This window comes from Aythya fuligula, chromosome 11, assembly GCF_009819795.1.
Source record: "Aythya fuligula isolate bAytFul2 chromosome 11, bAytFul2.pri, whole genome shotgun sequence".
Classification (NCBI taxonomy): domain Eukaryota; kingdom Metazoa; phylum Chordata; class Aves; order Anseriformes; family Anatidae; genus Aythya; species Aythya fuligula.
In genome coordinates, this window is record NC_045569.1 from 21026801 (window position 1) to 21044656 (window position 17856).

Consider the following 17856-nt stretch of genomic DNA (forward strand, 5'->3'; position numbering starts at 1 on the left):
GATTCTCATATCGCATCTGTCTTCCAGTATATAAATGTAGGATTACGACAAACACATCTGAAAACGAGGTTGTTCAAAGCCTGGAGCCTGGTTGTTCACAGCAGGATAGTGGCTCGTATGTAGTGAAACTCCTTTAGGTTTTGCAGATGTCAGCAGTCTTATTCAATTGTCAATATTTTCAAAGGCAGTTGTGGCGTGTTAAGAAGGGAAATTTTGCTGAAAGCCACTGTCACTAATCAGAGAGGGGTGGAGGCTCTCAGCAAGGCACATTCACGCCGTGTCTGCAGTAGCTTGCACCTTCCTGGCACAGCTATCGGGTCCCCACGGGGTTTAACATCTCACAGAGATTTGCAGGAGCGTTGGTGCCAGTGGAGCTGCTGTGGGAGGTGTTGGTGTGTCCGGTGGTCCAGAAGCGTTGGCTCTGGCAGGATAGCATGGCAAGGCCGTGCAACATGCTGGGCGCATCCTGGAAGGTGTCGAGGTTGTGCTTTTCCCACCAAATTTAACAGCATCTGAGGGTGATCGGCACCCCGCACTTCACAGCTCCCTGAGCAGTCGGGGCTGGTTGTTCTGGTTGCACTCTCACCCTCAATTTGGCAGCTGGGGTTCTGCCAACGAGGGCGTGGGGTCTGGAGGAAGCCTGCCAAAGAGAGGGAGCAGAGCTCAAGAAGGGGCAAGCAGCTCAGCCCGGAGCTGGGAAGCACGGTCTGAGCTCCGTGGCTGTCTTCGCGTTGACTCCCTCCGTGACTTTGAGCAGCTTTTCTGCCCGAGGAGCTGGGACTGGAGGGACTTCAGGGGGATAAATGCTGCAGGAAACAGCCAGGCCTTTCATTCTGATACAGAATAGACTGATGTGTCTGGGAGGAACCCACGACCTTTCAATTCATTTTTCTGTGGATGTTTGGATGAGAGAAATCCTGGTGGCTGTAATGTGCACGGGAATAGAAGCTGTCGTAAAGCTCCCTTCAGAGTATTGCATGGACAACACACACATGTACTCGTAACATGCGAGGCTCTGGAAACGTTTGGCTTTCTGTCAGACACCAAACCACGGAAAACCACGCTAACAATGTGCTGTGTGTCTCACAGAATTATTTAGGAAAGAAAAGCCTGTCCCTGAGCTTTGTTACAGTGAACTCACTGTTACCAACATGCCACTTGCATCGTGCTAGGTATTCCGGGCTGTGAGCCGGGAGGCTCAGTGCCACGGGCTGCAGGAGCATGTTGTGTGGGCACATGGTGGGGATGCGTGGGATGTCAAGCCCAGCCTTGCTTTACTGGAAGCACTCTGCAGCTCTTAGCCATGTGCTCTCAGCAGCTGGTCCGGCAGTTGTTACGTGCGTAGCACAAGGTAATCGTACCTCAACACCCGTCCCCACCTTTGGGATCTGTTTCTCTGAAGGCTTCACCTTTCTGGCAGTGCTTTTTCAAGCCTTTAAACTCCTCCTGTCAAGGATTCCAAAATGCAATGTAACACTGAGCTGGACTGTGACAAACGAGGTGCAGTAAGGTTAACAGGCGTGCTTTAAACAGAGCAAACCAGACCTTCCTGCAGACAGCAACCCGCTCAGTGCTTCTGCAGAGCCTCCCCGGGGCAAAACACAGCCCTTTCGGGGCACCCCCAGCAGGTTTACATGGGGCTTCTCCAGCTGCAGACCCCTGCCCAGGAGCTCCTGGTGTCTGGGTGTGAATCTGCCCATTCAGAGAGCTTCTCAAGCAGCAAAGCCAAGTGCTTGCAGATCAGTTTGTTCCTGAGATGCAGTTTGGGGCTCTGGGGTCCTGTGTGAGTCCGTAACAACATCTTGCATTTGGACCGGGGTCAGGGGATTGTAATTAACCAAAGAAAGTTTTAGGGTGTCGCTTCCTGCTGTAGGAGAGGTCCCGGTGACACATCCTTTCCTCATGGCACGGGGATGCGATGCTCCTTGTCCCGACACTGACTTTCCATGATTTGAGTCCCTGCTGAGATCAAGAGCTCCTGCGGGTTCCTCCTCCTCTTCCCCAGGGGTTTGCTGCTGCTTGTCCACAGGAAGTCTGCAACCTGAGGGTTCAGTTTACAGCGACGGGGCTTAGTGCAAAAGGCCAGAAGCAACTGACTTCATCTCCTGAGGATTTCGTTATGAAAACATCTCCACTGGTCCAGCAGTTGCTCAAAACACTGGGGCTGCACTGTCCTCAAAGCCACACTTTGGGCTGTGCCCCTGGGCTTCGCAAAGCTTCCCCAGGAAGGTCAGGGAGAGGCGGTGTGAGCATGGAGGAGGAAGCACAGCACACACACATTCCTGGTGTGCTCTGCTTCTGGTTCTCTGGAGAAGGCATTGCTCTGCCTCAGCAGCCCTGCAGCCCCTGAACTCCTCAGCGCAGCCACCATTCAGCTCAGCACCCCCTGCACTTTGTGGCTGGGATCTCTTTAGCTTCCCGTTCCCTTAATGATCAGTCCCCGCTTGCCTGTTCTCTTTGGTCTGGGATTTTAGAGCTCACAATATCCACAAACCTATTTTCAGAGGGGACCTGCTTCTCCCTGCAATATTTTGCAAACCTCTCCCGTTCCCAGGTTCTTTGGTGTGAGTCTGTGCTCGATGCGGGTGGCCTCACGGTGACATCTCTGTCTCTCCCCGCTAGAAAGGCGTGTTTCGGCTCATGAACGAGGACTATTTCATCGAACCAGTGGCCGCCAGCATTCCCGAGGACAGAGTGGCACAGCCCCACAGGATATACAAACGCCACGCTCCTGAGCACCGGGCAGAGCAAGGCAAGAGGCAGGCGGCGGCGCGGGCAGCCTGCGGCGTGCAAGGTATTGTCTCCTTTCTCTTGCCTCTCACCATGGGCCAGTGGCAGCCGGGTCCTGGGATTCACGATTTGAGTTCTGCAGTTTTGAAGTGCACGGTGACAAGAGCCCTGGTCCCCTAAGGTGCCTCAGCAGACACGGTTATCTTAAAACCCAGCGTTAAGCTCCTGAGATAAGCTCCCAGTAGCCAGCTTTTAGCCATAAAGGACACCTAGCTGGCCGGCAAGGAAACCCTTTTGTGTCTCAGAGCACTGAGGCACAACTGCCCCATGTGCTCGAGGGGATGGGCCCTGGGTTTTGTGGTGGTTTCTGGGGGCAGGGGGCAGCACGGGGCTGCTCGGTTGGGGTCTGTCCGAGCAGGGGGCTCCTCACTGCAGGATGGCCAAGTTTCCAAAAGCGTGGGCACACAGCAATTTCCACGAGCGTTTTTCTTGTGGGAAGGCTGACCACCGCTTCAAAACACGACTCAAGAAAATTTGCTTGCTTAGCAGCAGGCCGAGGTTTTGTGGCATTTATGACTGCAGCCCACAGGTCACAGGAATTATTGCAGGGTTTTTTTCTCCTGCCAATTTTCCTGTGTTTGCTTATGTTTCTCACATACATGACTCCAGTGCATGCTGAACCTCAGGCCTCTTGCTCTCATCTTTTTCTTCCGGCCTTGCTGCAAGCGCCCTGTGATGTGGAGGCAGTGTTTGTTTTCGTTTACATGCAAGCATCAGGTTTTGACCTTTCAGAGTAAAACTTGGCTCCCATGAGCTGAATTCCAGAACTCCCATTTAGTCCAGTGATCCTTGTTTCCTTGATCCTTCTGCCCTGCAGCGTTACCGCAATGAAGATTCAACTCTTGTTTGGAGCACCTTGCTTGCAGTAGTGTCTAGGAACCAACTTGATTTCCACAACAGCAGCTCCCCCTCCTGCTTTTTGGTGGGGTCGAAACCCAGCATTTTTCCTCAGTGGCCCACCCGCTCCCCATCTGCGGGGCTGGCCCCACTAAACAGGTCCTGGGACAGGCAGGAGGTGGCGGCTCAGATGGGCAGTGCTGTCACCTGAGAGCAGGTCCAGGAGGGCCTGCAGCCAGTGCTGCTGGCAGGGCTTTGGCTTCTGCTGGAGCAGAGCTCAGAGGCTCCATGGCACAAGCACAGGAGCACAGGCTGAGGCTCTGGTGCTGGGAGGGAGAGCGTACAACACTTACAGAAGGGTGTTCAAAGTCTTTTCCACGATGAAGTCTCAGGGCTAGTCATAAATTGGTTGCTTCTGTGAAGAGGAGCAATCAGTGAGTGCTTCAGGCAGCCCGACCGCTGGAGCACAACCCCACATCCCTGGGGGCTGGTCCAGCTGCTCTGGGGTCTGTGTTGCCCTTGTGATTTCGGGGCTGTTTTAACTCAGCTGAGATAGATGGAAGTTGGCTGTCTGCCTGCAGCAAAATCGTGTCATGGGGAGGTGTTTGCCTTAGGTACACATCCTGGAGGCAGGAGAGGCAGCAAGGGTACGTTCCTAGCCAGCAGTGCAGAGCAGGTTTTAAACGTGAGGGCACTCCCTTGCCTGGAAAGCTGGGCAGCATCCCCATTCCTCAACACTGCCTGCCCAGGAGCCTGGCCTCCCAGCGAGCTGCCAGCTCTGGCCAAGAACCCTCTGCAGCTCTCAGTGCAAAGCTGTTGGAAAGCCTGGGTGCCTTACTAGTCTGGGTCTTGGAAGCTGCATCCTCCAGACAATGCATGGTGATTTTCTTATTTCCTAGAGCTCTCTGCTTCCAGAAACCTTGCTTTATTCTATAATCAGGTTGTCTTTAGGCATTCTTCTGGTAATCTAAATGAATATGGGGATAATAGAATGGCTCCTTCTGGACTTTGAAGCCTCTAAAATCCATTTGTAAAGGGATTTCACTGGTTGTAATATGGCCAGTGTGCAGCACACCTGGATCTCTTCTGGAACACAGACCAGCAACGTGGCCGTGATGTATGTGCCCTGGAAAGGAAACTGAAAGTCTGCAGGATTCGTATAAATTCAAGTCTTTTATTTTGTACTGACGTCTTGCTGGCTTTCTTTGCAAAACACCACGCTGCCAGATGGTGTTAGGCTGACCTGGTATTCAGCTTCTGTCAGTACCCTGTGCTGCATAGTGTGAGCCTCTGTGTGCAGCTGGGCAGGCGTGTGAACGGGATCTCCCGGGGAAATGCCACTGCAACCCTCCTTGGTAGCCAGGGAGCCGCCAGCAACGAGCTTGCTGAAGTCCCTCCACGTCCCGCATGGAAGCTCAGCAGCAAAGGACGCAATGAAAACAAGCTCCAAGGAAGCCGTTGTGATTAAAGTGTCACAGTGGTATCAGCAATTCATCAAATTATCCAGATACTTGGGATTTTTCAGTCTGGGGGATAAAACACTCTTTCACAGCTCAAGTACAGTAGAGTCCATAAAATGTGAAAGTCCATTGTTAACAAAGTGAGGCAGAGCCCTTAGAAACTGGTCATAAAAGCAATTCCCACTGTGTGCAGTGTGGTTTGTAAAGCCTTTACCCAGCTTGGGGCTGACCCTGACCTTGATCTTGGAGCAGCAGCACAGGAAAAGTCTCGGCTTGAGAATTCCCAGTTGCTGGTGTGCCTTAGGAGCAGCAAAGCTCTCCTCTGGCGTCGTGTGTCTTTTCAGCCCGATGAATGTCCCTGTTGTTCCTCCAGGGACAAGCAGCACAGGAACCCAAGGTTCTGTCTCCATGTGGCCAAGGAAATCTCTGTGCACGCTGCGGGTATTTCGGTCTTGCCTAGGACAGGGATGATCTTTGGGATTTGGCTCAAGACATCAGTCCAACTTCAAGGACATGGAGTTTATCCTTTTTGCTCTTTCCCAGCAAAATAGAAATGTAGGATTACACTCCTACTGAGCCACTGATGTTTCTCAGCAGTGCATGCTCAAGCATCTCTCCGTGGTTGCCTGTATTCATGTGTCAACACAAACCATAAGTGCTGCTCTGCTCTGGAGGCTGCGTGTTAGTCACAAAATATTCAAACTCTGTTTCAAAGAATTTACTTTAAATGCCTTTTTTCCTCTTCTTTTTTTTTTCCTGTCATGCTAATGCTGCTGTGCAACACAGTGAGATCAAAGTCTTCAACTCCCAGTGATTTTTTGGAGCATACACCACAGCAAAATTGCGAGGAGGTTCTGGGTTCTGAGTGTGGGGCTTCCTTGTCAACACCAGAGAGTTCTCTCCCTTATTTCAAAAAACGGGGGTCTTGATGATATTTTACCAATGCTGCTGGCATTTAAAAATAATTTTAAAAATGTTTCTTTTCCTACTTAATTTCCTCAGAATCTCGGGAAAATCTGGAGAGGTCTGAGAAGCGGCGGGAGAGATGGGAACAGAAACAACACAGGAAGAGAAGAATAAAGCAGCGCTCCATCAGCAAGGAGAAGTGGGTGGAAACGCTGGTGGTGGCAGACACCAAGATGATAGAATACCACGGGAGTGAGAACATCGAGAAGTACGTGCTGACCGTGATGAACATGGTGAGTCCTGGTTTGCTGAACCGCAGAGCTGCCAGGTCCCTGGAGATGCAGCTATGAGACATAAGGGCCACTGGGCTTGCCAGGGCTCAGCCCTAGTGGGACCTCAGCAAATCTCTCGACAAACAGCCCGATCCTGCCTGCACGTGGGCTTTTCTGCACTGCTTGGTGCTCCGTCTGCCTCTGGAGGATAAGGAAACCTCCTCGCAGGAGGAAAGACCCACGGGGATGTGGGAGCTTTGGGTCAGGCTCCCTTGAACTCAGCACTGGCAGTGCCAATGAGAGGCACCCAAGAAGGGAGCACTGCTGGCAGCTGCCGTATTGTTCCTCACCTCATCCCCAAATGCTGCAGAGCCGGTGCCAGCAGAGAGCTGTGAGTGGCTTTCCTGGTAAAGCGCCCCTGAGGACAGCCAAGGGAAGGAGCTGAGCCCAGAACCAGACTGTAGCTGAGCTGTTTTGCTGGCACCAAACCACGGGAGCATTAAATGTGAAACCCATAGTCAGGCTTTAAAAGCTAATTGTGATAATTTCATTGAAATGCCTCAACGGCTCATGCTGCTGCTTGAACTCAAGCTTCTCTGGAGACATCCACTCATAACTAGATGGTCTGGTGTGCTAACAAACTAATCCTGCACAGCCGGGGTGCCACTGTTAGTTTTGCCTGGAGTCACAGAATCAGCCTGGCTGAGGTGAGAAGGGACCTCTGGAGGTCACCTCATCCAGCCCCCTGCCCACGCCAGGCCACCTTGAGCAGGCAGCCCAGGGCCATGTCCAGAGTCAAAACATGAACATGGTGGGCTTAAAAATCCAGGAGGTTTCCCTAAAGCCGCAAGACAAGCAGATAATTCAGCGTGAGCTGGTACAGTCTGTTTGCAAATGTGCTGCTGTGGTAACAGCCATGTGCATTTCAGAAGAGGGCTTGGTTGTTGGCCAAAAAAGAGGGTGGGACTGGGTAGAGGATGTCAAGGTGAGATCCCCGGGTTTCTCCCAGTTGGTGAAGGCACTGCAAGAGCACAGGGATTTGAGATGTTAAACATGTCTGTTAGGGAGTGAAGGAAGAAGTGGTTCCCCAGGCATTTCTGGTTGAGTTTCAGTGTGCTACACAGACTACAGCAGTTTCCAAAGGATGTCGTCACACCAGGACTGCTTTAGGCCAGGTCTGCATCTGGTCTTGTCTTTTGTTTTTGGGAATTACCCGAGATGTTGTCAACAACCTTCAGTAGCTTCCCTTTGAGCTCATGTTGCCTTGCAGATGTATTTACCAGCAGAACTGTCCCAGGGCAAGGTCTTTCTTTGGATCTTTATGTGTTTGGCCTTTGTGTTTTGCAGGTGGCAGGGCTGTTCCACCATGCCAGCATCGGGAACCCTATCAACATTGCCATAGTGCGACTCATCCTGCTGGAGACCGAAGAGGTAAGAAGAAAACAAAGTGACTCACATTTCCATCCTGGCAGCCAGACTGGGATACACAAAGAGCTGGCCTTGAAAGCCTCTAAGGTCAATCTTGCGCTGTTTGCCTGGATGAATTTGTGTAAGATTCATGCAGATTCCCATGCCTCACTTCCTTGTCTTCTGCAAGGCCTGCAGCCGTGATAAAGTTAGGAGGATTGCGTGGTGAGAGGAGCTGTGGAGGCTAATTCTTATAATAATTTCTAACTCAGCCACTTACTCTGCGCCAGTATCTTCCCTCCCATCCTGTGACCGGTGGGACATTACCTGATGCCACTGGTGCTGTTACCCACAGCAGCATCCCTCCAAACCTAGAGCAGTGGCGGTCCCCAGGCAGCTCTGGGGCTGGGACTGGGTGGCTGGAGCTCGTTGTGTCCCCGAGGAGCGTCCTGTCAGCGGTTGTTTGTGCTCCCCAGCTGCAGCGGCTGCTCGCAGGGAGCCTGACGCCTCTCGGGCTGGCTGCCCAGCTGCATCCTTCTCTAAAGCACATCAGCCAGGATGGAATATTTTCCTGCAGTGTTACTTAACCCCCGGTGTTGGGTGACTTCATGTTTCGGTTGAATCACAGAGGAAAAGAAAGTGGAAACGGGCTGTATTCCCACCCAACCTGTATCTTATAAGATACAAAACTATTCCCTCTATATGGCAGTTACTCCTGATCTCGCTCTGATGTGTCAGAGGTCAGACCCCTTACCACTGCATCCTGAAAAACAAACAGGTCTGTCAGCAGTATGACAGCAGACTTTTAATTGTTTTGACAGGAGGATCTGAAAATCTCCCACCATGCCGACAACACCTTGAAAAGCTTTTGCAAGTGGCAGAAGAGCATCAACGTGAAAGGAGATTCCCATCCCTTACATCACGATGTTGCAGTCCTGCTCACAAGGTATTGTGCCTGTGGGCTAATTTTATGCTTCAGGTGCTACCCTGCCAGCTGGAAATCCCTCCAGTGGCTGCAGGCAGGTGGGACACAGGCAGCCACATCTCAGTGGCAGCTGAGACACCCCGTGTAAAATCTCACTCTCTGTACCTGAGCCCTGTCTGGATGCCTGCACATACAGCACAACATAAAACAAGAAACCTGAAGGTGACCTGACCCTGACAGCAGGAACTGGTCTCAAACCTCAGGTTTAAACCTGGAGACAGTTCCCAGTTGAGTAGAAGCTGGGGTTTCCAATCCAGGTTTTCACCACAGCCCTATTGGCAAGCAACAGAGTGGGTGGATCCTTGCAGCAGATGTACACAGGGATTAGCTCTCCTTTTTCCCTTTGCAGATGAATGCAGGGATTTGCAAAGGAGCCTCAGAGCAGGCCCCTAACCTCCCATGAAGCTGGGTGGAATTCATGCCTCTGGCCAAGTTTATGTACCTTGCAGTCAAAATGTAGTTTGATGGTTTCAGGCTGCAGCAGCTTGGATGTTGGCAGTATCGTGGTTGTTTGTGCAGTGATTCACAACCCACAACAGAATTATCTTCTTTAGGAGATTTCCTTTGTAGCAGAAATAAGGCACTTAAGGCCGTGCACTTCGATGGAGCTGTTCATCCTGGGTGGCTGGAGGTCCTCTGCCCTGGACCACAGCACCCCTGGGATGTACTTCCCCAAGAAATGTAGTGATTGCTTAATTATTCCCAGCATCAGCTTTATTTATACAATGGAATAAACGTAGCCAGCCTGGCTTGCAGTTCACATTAATCAGTCTTTCTAATAAGCTTGGGATACCGAGAGAGTAAAGGGGAAAGGAAAGGCCATAAATCTTTCTGCTGCAGAAAGACGTTTGGATGTCTCCATTCCTGCTTCTGTTTGGCCAGCATCTGCTGGGCTCAGGCACATCCCCTTAGACTGGGCTGGGGAGGCAGCGGGGGCTTGCTCCTGGGCAGCTGCCTTGGGCTGGCTCTGCACACACAGAGCCCTGCCCATGCTCGCTCTCGTGTTGTCCTTTGGTTCCTGCCATCTTCATCCCCTCTTTGCTGTGTGTGTGTTGTTGTTTCCAATCACCAAGGAAGGACATCTGCGCAGCGATGAACAGGCCCTGCGAGACCCTGGGTCTGTCCCACGTGGCGGGGATGTGCCAGCCCCACAGGAGCTGCAACATCAATGAGGACACGGGGCTGCCCCTGGCCTTCACCGTGGCCCATGAGCTAGGACACAGGTACCCTGCTTTCCTTCTTCTCCTTTCTGCCCTCTGCCCTCTGCATGGTTTAGTCAGGACTTGACAAGGGACAAGTAGAAGTTGGCAGGATGTTGCCGAGCAATTCCCTGAATCCAGGGGAATTTACCCTGGGAACTGCATTCCAGAGTTAAGTTTTTGATTGCTCCAGGTTCAATGAAAGTCATGTCCAAGAAAACACAGACAAATTACACATGTAAGTTCTCCTGTGTTGCTGATGCTACAGTTTGTGGAGAAGAGGGCTGCTCATTGCAAAGTTTTAAAATAGAGTCCATGTGTATAGCATCAGTGACAGAATTGTGCTTGTCCTGATTTCAATTAAACTTGTGAAGGTCATTTGAACATCATAGTCCATAACAGATATAGTTGTACAGTAAGTCTGTAACCAGTAAGTTTAATTAAACTGACTTGGTTTAATATTCTCATTACTTTTTTCTTGGCTGAGTTGACAGTAAGAAAGCTAAAGTAAAAATCTTGTGTAAAATACGTACATTGGGAAAAGCTCAATGTAATAATTATACATCATATTACATTTTGGATTTAATATAGATCTGTTCAGCTAAATGCTTGCTTTGCATGCTCTCTGCATGAAGCACAGTCTGTTGGCTTTGTCACTTCAAAACAGCAAAAATATCCCTGGTTTACTCCAGTGCAAGGCCACACAAGCTCCTGGGGCTGTTCCCCTTGCTCACAGTGTCGCAGGACACAGGGGCTGGGCACAGCCCTGAGCACAGCCAGGTTTCCCCAGCTTACCAAGCAGCCTCCTGCTTGCCACTGCTGGCCACGGCAGCTCATCCAGGGCATGCTCTTGGCATTCTCTTAATAAAACCCCACTGCAGCCTGTCCCCTACCACATGGGACAAAGCTTGTGGGTGTCTCTGGTCCCGTTTCCCAGATAGCCAAATGCTCTACTCCCTGTTCATTAGCAAGTCCCCACGAAGCTGTGAATGTTTTTAATGTCTGGTGTAGCGTCTCGGAAAGCAGAGAAGCTGCGTGGTTGTAGCGGGCATGCGGCTCACCTCTCCTTTGTGGGACTGTGCTCTTACACAGTTTTGGGATTCAGCATGATGGAAGCAGCAATGACTGTGAGCCAGTTGGGAAAAGACCTTTCATCATGTCTCCACAGCTCCTGTATGACACGTCCCCACTCACCTGGTCCCGCTGCAGCCGGGAGTACATCACACGATTCCTTGAGTAAGTCCTCGCTTCCTCTTCTCTTCCCTTTGTGTCCGTACTCGGGGCCGAGCTGGCTGCCACAGCTTGGGGCTGGGTTGGGCTTTGGGGTCTGCAAAAGACTTTCTGGTCTCAGAAGTCAACCCCAGGGCACTGGGGGGGATTTCTAACTTGCTCGGTTGCCTTGGTCCTTGCTGGGAAGGATGAGTATTTGAATGCAAAGGCAACAGAGCGTTTGTGCAGCAGCACAGTGCTTGTTGCTTGAACAAATACAGCTAGAGCACTTTTCTTCATTGACTTAGCTGTCGGGATTCCCAAAGCATGGTTGCCCCAGCAGCAAAATTCTGGCGCTGGCTCTGCTCCTCTGAGCCCCAGTGTCAGCGACGGGTCGCTTGCACCAGCCTAACAGAGGGGTGGCCGTCTGGAAGCACGTAGGCACGTCCAAGCTGCTGAGCAGAAGGAGCAGTTTCCCATGGCACTTGGGGTTTGTAGCACTCGGTGCACCCCAGAGAACCTGATCTTGCTTTCTGCTCGTCCCAGGAGCAAGGCTGTGCTTGGGGTGAATGCGTGATGGCAGCAGGCACCACGTGAGGAGATGAGACCAGGCCAGATTCTTCCCTGCATTTGTTTATTTTTAGTGCCCTGTGGCTGATTTTGCAGTCTGTTGTTATTAAATTCTTAGGAACGTGGCCCAAGTTTTACATTTGTCAGCCAGGGTCTTGCACTGGAGGGACATTTTTCTTTCTTGTCACGGGAAGGTTAGAAAACAGCCAGAGCATCTGCCAGAAGCAGCGGCCGAGCAGCTCTGGCTGGGGCTGCGAGCTGCGTGGTAGGAAGGCTGCCTGGTGCTGAGCTCCCATTTCTAAATCCCAGCCAATGGCCCGAGGTAGGGTGAATGATTGTTGATTTTTGGCTTTCAGTGGAATGGGGCTTTCTCGCATCTACAGAGTTCTTGGCCCTTTGTCTTTAACCTTCGCTTTTAGATGAAGCATTTCCTGCTGGCAATAACCTTGGGTTGCCGTTAGCTGCGGCAGGGAAGAAGCAGACCATCTGTCTGCTTGTCCAGTGGTGTTTTGGTCTCTTTGCTCCCCTCCCAGAAGGGGCAGCTCTTCCTCCAAGAGTGGAGCAGAGTTCAGCAGGCGTCTCTCCGCGGCTGTGACATCCCCGAGGCGAAGGAGAGGCCTGCTGCGAGCGCAGACATGAGCTCGTTTTAATACGGTGTTGGCAGGAGAATGGGCAGGAGCGAGCCAAAAAATGAGACCCTGCTGACCTGGGGTTGCTAGATGTGCTTGGAACAGACCTCGCATTGGGAAAAAAAGCCCTCTCAGATGATGGTGATTGTTTTACAGAAGAGGGTGAGCACAGCTGAACAGTTAACGTTGGAAAATGGTTTGTGCCTTCGATGGCAGCACGGCCCTGCTGCTGCTGTGAGTTGGGCAGGGGGCTCTGCGACCCTCTGTGAGCATTCGATGGCATGGAGAAGGCTCCCTTTGCCTCCCAGCAGCTGACTGCCGTGTCTCCCTTCAGTCTTCCCTTCTCCAGACCAGACAACCAGGTTTTCAACCTCCTCTTGCAGTGCTGAAGGTCTTCGTCCAGCCTCCTCCTGTGGTTCTCCTCCTGGCTGACCCACACCATGCCCGTGGCTGCAGCACCCTGCTAGCTGCGAGCACCCAGCCCTTCCTGCAGCAGTGCTCCTCTCCAGCCATTCCAGCTCCTCTGTTTGTGCAGCTCATTCTTCCCAAGTTTAAATCCTTGCCTTTGTTTTTATTGAATTCAGTCCTGTCTTCTTGGGCCTTTCTTGGAGTTCTCCAAGAGCTTTCGGAATTTTAATCCCGCTCGCAAATGTATTTGCAGATCCTCCCAGCCTCCTTGCACATGGGGATTTAATCACCATGCCATCTATCCTATCATCTAGCTCATTAATGAACAGGCTGAAAGAGGCAGATGCAGTGCAGAGCCCTGTGATTTTTTACTGCAGTGTGGGTTACTGTCGATCCTTTCAAAGCCAGATTCAAACTCATGCCAATTTTTGCTGGCTCAGTAAAGTTTTTTGGCAAAAGGTGGAGGCCAGCTGAAGGCACCGTAGGATAACTGTAAAATATTTAATGAAGAAATAGATTTTGTTCATACCTCTGGGCAGTCAACAAGGAATCTAAACCACTCCCCACGCTGGGGCTGAGGAGCTTTCCTGTAAGCTGAGGCGATGTTGGGCTGCTCCCAGCCAAGCGAGGGGCTCGCAGGTGCCTGGTGGGGACCCCGCAGGTGCAGGAGGGGAGAGGGGCAGCGGGTGCCTGCTGTGCCGGGTGTCACCCTGCCAGCACCCCACAAAGTGGGTGCTCACCGTGGCTCCCGACCTCCTGCCAGCCCCGCTCCCTGCTGCTGCCGAGCTGGGCCGTGTCGGCAGCTTGGGTTAGAAAGGAATCCTGGTTCACGTTGATTTAGACCTGTTTCCAATCACAACGAGCTGAAGTAATCTAATCTGCTCCGAAACCCACGCTGGAGACTTTGCGTTGCTGGAAACAAGTTTGTTTAAATCAACACTGTAAGCTAAACTAGTGACAATTTCTTGTGTGTTTGGGAAGTATCATAGCAAAACCACTCGCGGCGGAGCAAGGCGGCCAGGAACAGCCTCTCAGGCTCCCAGGCAGCCTGGCAGGGGGCCACAAGCTGCCTTGGCAGCGCTTCGGGCTCCGTTTTAATATCTCTTTTCTAAAAACATGCTGTCCAGCACAGGCTGAGCACTGTTTGTAGCGGCAGATATGAGGGTGAGTGAGTTTTGCTGCTGACAATCCACTTTATTTTTATTACCAGGGCACTGACACTAGAGCCAGAGCATCCGTAGGGACATTTCGGGAGCCAGCCTGGTGTATGAACGCGAGGACAACATCTGCTTCTCTGCAGTGCAATGTTTGCTCAGCGAAACCCTTCACCTTGAGTGGTGAAACTGAGGCCCAGGCCCCCCCGGCTGAGGACTTTGCTAATGAGCTAGTTGCAAATCTAAGGAGCAGGGAGTTATTCCCAGGCAAAGCTTTCCAACGGGGAGCACCAGGACATGCTGGGGGGTCAGTGGGTGTCTCAGGACTGCAGGGGCAGGCAGTGACGCTGCCCTGGTGTCTCTCTTTCAGCCGGGGCTGGGGGCTGTGCCTGGATGACCCCCCTGCCCGGGAGGTGTTGGACTTCCCCCTGGTGCCCCCGGGCGTCCTCTACGACGTGGGCCATCAGTGTCGCCTGCAGTACGGTGCCTACTCCACCTTCTGTGACGACATGGACGTAAGCTGTGGTCTCTCCCAATGTTGCATGAACTCGGGCAGCCCCAAGGGGGTTTTGGTGGCGGGGGCTTTGCACGGGGCGACCCTCTCCCTGTGAGTTCGATCTGTACCAGTGAGCTGGTCCGTGCAGTAACCACGTCCTGTGCAAATGTGCTTTCTGCAGAGCGTCTGCAACACGCTGTGGTGCACAGTGGGGACCACGTGCCATTCCAAGCTGGACGCTGCCGTTGATGGCACAGCATGCGGGGAGAACAAGGTGAGTGCGAGCATTCCTGTCCAGAGATGAAGAGCCTCTTTGTCCTGCGTGCAGGGGAAGCTCTTTGCCAGAAAAGTGTAAAACCTGGAGTTTTGCAGACTGCAGTGCATGGGGAGGGGCTCACCTCGCTGCCCTCACTCTGGGGGGCACACTGGCATTGCCCAGTGGAGGGGCTGGCAACCTGCAGGGACGTGGGGGGTACCCAAAGGCCCTGCTGTGCCGTCAGCCCCAGCCACTACAGCGGCTTCTTGACCAAGGTAGCATGATGCTGTGAAGTTACAAAAATACCTGCACGTGCCTCTGCTCAGCACATTAAGGGTCAGTGCTGGGGATGTGTTGCCTCATTTGAATCTTCAGACAGCCTGCCAGCCCTGAATTTCCCATAGCACAGAGGGGAACTGGGCTCTGGCAGATCGTGGCTGACACCCAGGCACCCTGGAGTGAGTGAAGCTGGGTTTGCACGGGGCGATACGGGTGCTGGGCTTCAGTGCTCCCCCAAGGCAGGGCTCTCCAACTCAAGGTCCAACTGCACATCATTTACCTGGGCTCTCTTCTCCTGGACTTTCCCTTTGCAGTGGTGCTTCAACGGCGAGTGCGTGCCAGTGGGTTACCGTCCCGATGCCATCGACGGCAGCTGGGGGCCCTGGAGCTCGTGGGCTGCCTGCTCGCGGAGCTGCGGCGCGGGCGTGCAGAGCGCCGAGAGGCAGTGCAGCAGCCCCACGTAAGTGAGAGCAGGCTCTTGGGGTCACTCGGCTCCTCCGTGCAGAAAAGGAGCCCAACGCTTCTGATGGCCTCGTAAAGCTGGGGCTGTCACCTGCCCGGCCTGGTCCTAGCCAGGTCTGCACTGCACAGCAGAGGAGGGGTGCCAGGATGTGGTTATCCTCCTGAACAAAGTGCTTCTGAAACACCACAGGTGATTAATTTCCCGGGGCTATCCGTCCATCTGGGCGGCAGAAGCCCCTGGAGGGGCAGAGCTGGCTCCGTCTGCTCTCACACGCAGCGGCTCCTGCCCTGTGCACGCAGAGCGTGCTGGAATGTGATTCCAACAAAGAGCACAGGCTCGACGCCTGTAGATGTAAAACATACCCGGCGTCTTTTAATGGCAGAAAAGAAAGCCAGGCGTTCTCCCATCGTGATTCACCATCGTTTTGAAAACTCCCGCTGCTGCTTATCAACCCTTCTCTCCCCGTGAGTGATTCCTGAGCGTGCTGCATGCGCTGGGATGCTCCCTGCTCCCTGGCTGGCAGCCGGCTCCAGCCCAAGGGCTGACCCAGGAGCAGCATTGTCCACGCCGTGACCGCCGCGCTGACCCAGCTGCTCCCCAGATGTCTCCCTCCTGCCCAGCCCCTATTGTATTGAATTTGCACAAAAGGCCTCTGGCTCGCCCAGGTGTCAGAGTGCCCTGGAACAGGGAGAGAAAAGGGCTTTGTGAGCAATTTTCCAGGGGCAGTCAGTTTTCAATGGCTTAAGGAGATTTGAAAATGAAGGATCCCTCTAATGAGCCCAGATGTGCCTTCTGCCTAACTTCTTCCTTGGGTGCTTTGTTTTTAGCACATGCTATCAGACTGTTTAAAGAATCACTGTGTAATCTCAGGCCTAGGTCAAGAGCTAGGTTTGTGTTTGACATGAGTTTTGTGACAGAAGTGCAATTGTAGTTTATGGAGTGTTTTAAACACAGCTGCAGGCATGTAGGAGAGCAAACACTGTAAAAGCAGCAGAATTCCCCTGGCCAGTTGTTTGCTTTGGCCACTGTAGGTAAATCTTCAGCTTTGCCTTTTGGATGAAGTGAACAAATGTGTGCATTGGGTAGTCCTTCCTGCCGCAGGCATTTCCTTAGGGAAGGTATGTAAACAACTGGAAAATAATAATTAATTTTACTCCCCTCAGCAAAGCGTGCCCAGTCTTAGCTGACTGGGGAAAAAGTAATTTTCATAAGGTCGTGGGGATGTGGGCCACTGAAATTGCAGTCACCAAACCAACCTTGTGAAAAGGCATCAGAAACTGGTGGCAGCATTCTGAGAGTCTGTTGGCATGTAAGAAAAGCCCATTATTGCCTTTAAGGCCCTCTCGCTTTGAAGATGTTGGAAAGAATGATGTGTTTTTAAAACTGCTTTCTGAAGTACCCTTGAAAGTAAGTGAGAATTTATAGCCTCGCGTGTTTCTGGCTGTTTCTGGCATTTAGGAATCATAAGCATGAAAAATCTAAAGCCTGAAGAAATGTGTTTGCTCTCAATAGATGTATTTTGTGATTTCCCCGTTCTGGCCATGTGTTCGTTCTGGACCTGTGTGTCACCCTGCTTGGATCACCGGCAAAGTCACAACCAGGCAGAGCTGTGGCGAGCAGGGTGGGTGCAGCACTTGGTCCGCAGGGTGTCACAGTGCCCGGCAGCAGGAGGAAGGAGGGATTTGGACATGAACACTACTGGTTACATGTCTTTACTAACTGGTTTTATAGCTTCGTAAACCATGCCTATAAAATTGGCTATATTTGCAACATTAAGGAAGGATGGTCAGGAGGGACGGGACGCAAAAAGTAGCTGTGAGCCTCCAGTATCTTCCCAGGGGACTCGCAAAAATGACTGCTTCACACGTCCCTTTTTCGGTCTGGTTGATCCTTCCATGAGGCAAAGAGGGGCCTGGGGACCAACAAATCCAACCCCTCTCCTGCACCGCCGCAGCTTGGCCGCTGCAATGCTGTGCTAAGTGCCGAGAGCAAGAAAGCAAACCTGGCCAGAAGCAACCCCTGAGTGAATTAGGCACCTTCCAAGGGAACAGAAACAGAAACAAACAGCAGCTGGAGCAAAGTCAGCTGGGCTTGGAGTTCTGTCACCCTCCGGAGCTGGGGGCTCTGCTCTCTCCGTATCTCTGCTGTCTGTGCACCCGTATCTCTGCCGCAGTGACCGAGGACTTTGTGCAGAGCATCAGTGTCCCCTGCCCAGCGGGGAGCTGGAGAACAAGGACATGGGTGATGCTTTCTGCACATTTAAAAATCTCCTCCATACATTAGGGATTGCAGTTATTGTAAGGGAGTTCCCCTGCTGTGCACTGTGTTAATTTCTGCTTTTCCCTCCCGCGAACAGGCCGAAGTACGGGGGCAGGTACTGCCTGGGGGAGCGGAAGCGGTTCCGGATCTGCAACATCAGGCCATGTCCCCCCGACAAGCCGTCCTTCCGCCAGGTGCAGTGCAGCCAGTTCAACCCCATGCTCTACAAGGGGAAGCTCTACAAGTGGACGCCAGTGCCCAACAACAGTGAGTGCGC

At 52.4% G+C, this 17856-nt stretch overlaps 1 protein-coding gene across 1 annotated transcript in view; it reads left to right on the plus strand.

The window, feature by feature from the left end:
• ADAMTS7 (ADAM metallopeptidase with thrombospondin type 1 motif 7) overlaps nucleotides 1–17856 on the plus strand; it is a 45178-nt gene that overhangs the window by 1693 nt on the left and 25629 nt on the right. Inside the window, exons 3-12 of the mRNA XM_032194862.1 lie at nucleotides 2623–2794; nucleotides 6090–6286; nucleotides 7613–7696; nucleotides 8494–8618; nucleotides 9731–9880; nucleotides 10949–11092; nucleotides 14197–14341; nucleotides 14504–14596; nucleotides 15172–15317; nucleotides 17677–17846. Of these exons, the coding sequence (XP_032050753.1) occupies nucleotides 2623–2794; nucleotides 6090–6286; nucleotides 7613–7696; nucleotides 8494–8618; nucleotides 9731–9880; nucleotides 10949–11092; nucleotides 14197–14341; nucleotides 14504–14596; nucleotides 15172–15317; nucleotides 17677–17846 (1426 nt within the window). The remainder of the gene's footprint in view (nucleotides 1–2622; nucleotides 2795–6089; nucleotides 6287–7612; nucleotides 7697–8493; nucleotides 8619–9730; nucleotides 9881–10948; nucleotides 11093–14196; nucleotides 14342–14503; nucleotides 14597–15171; nucleotides 15318–17676; nucleotides 17847–17856) is intronic.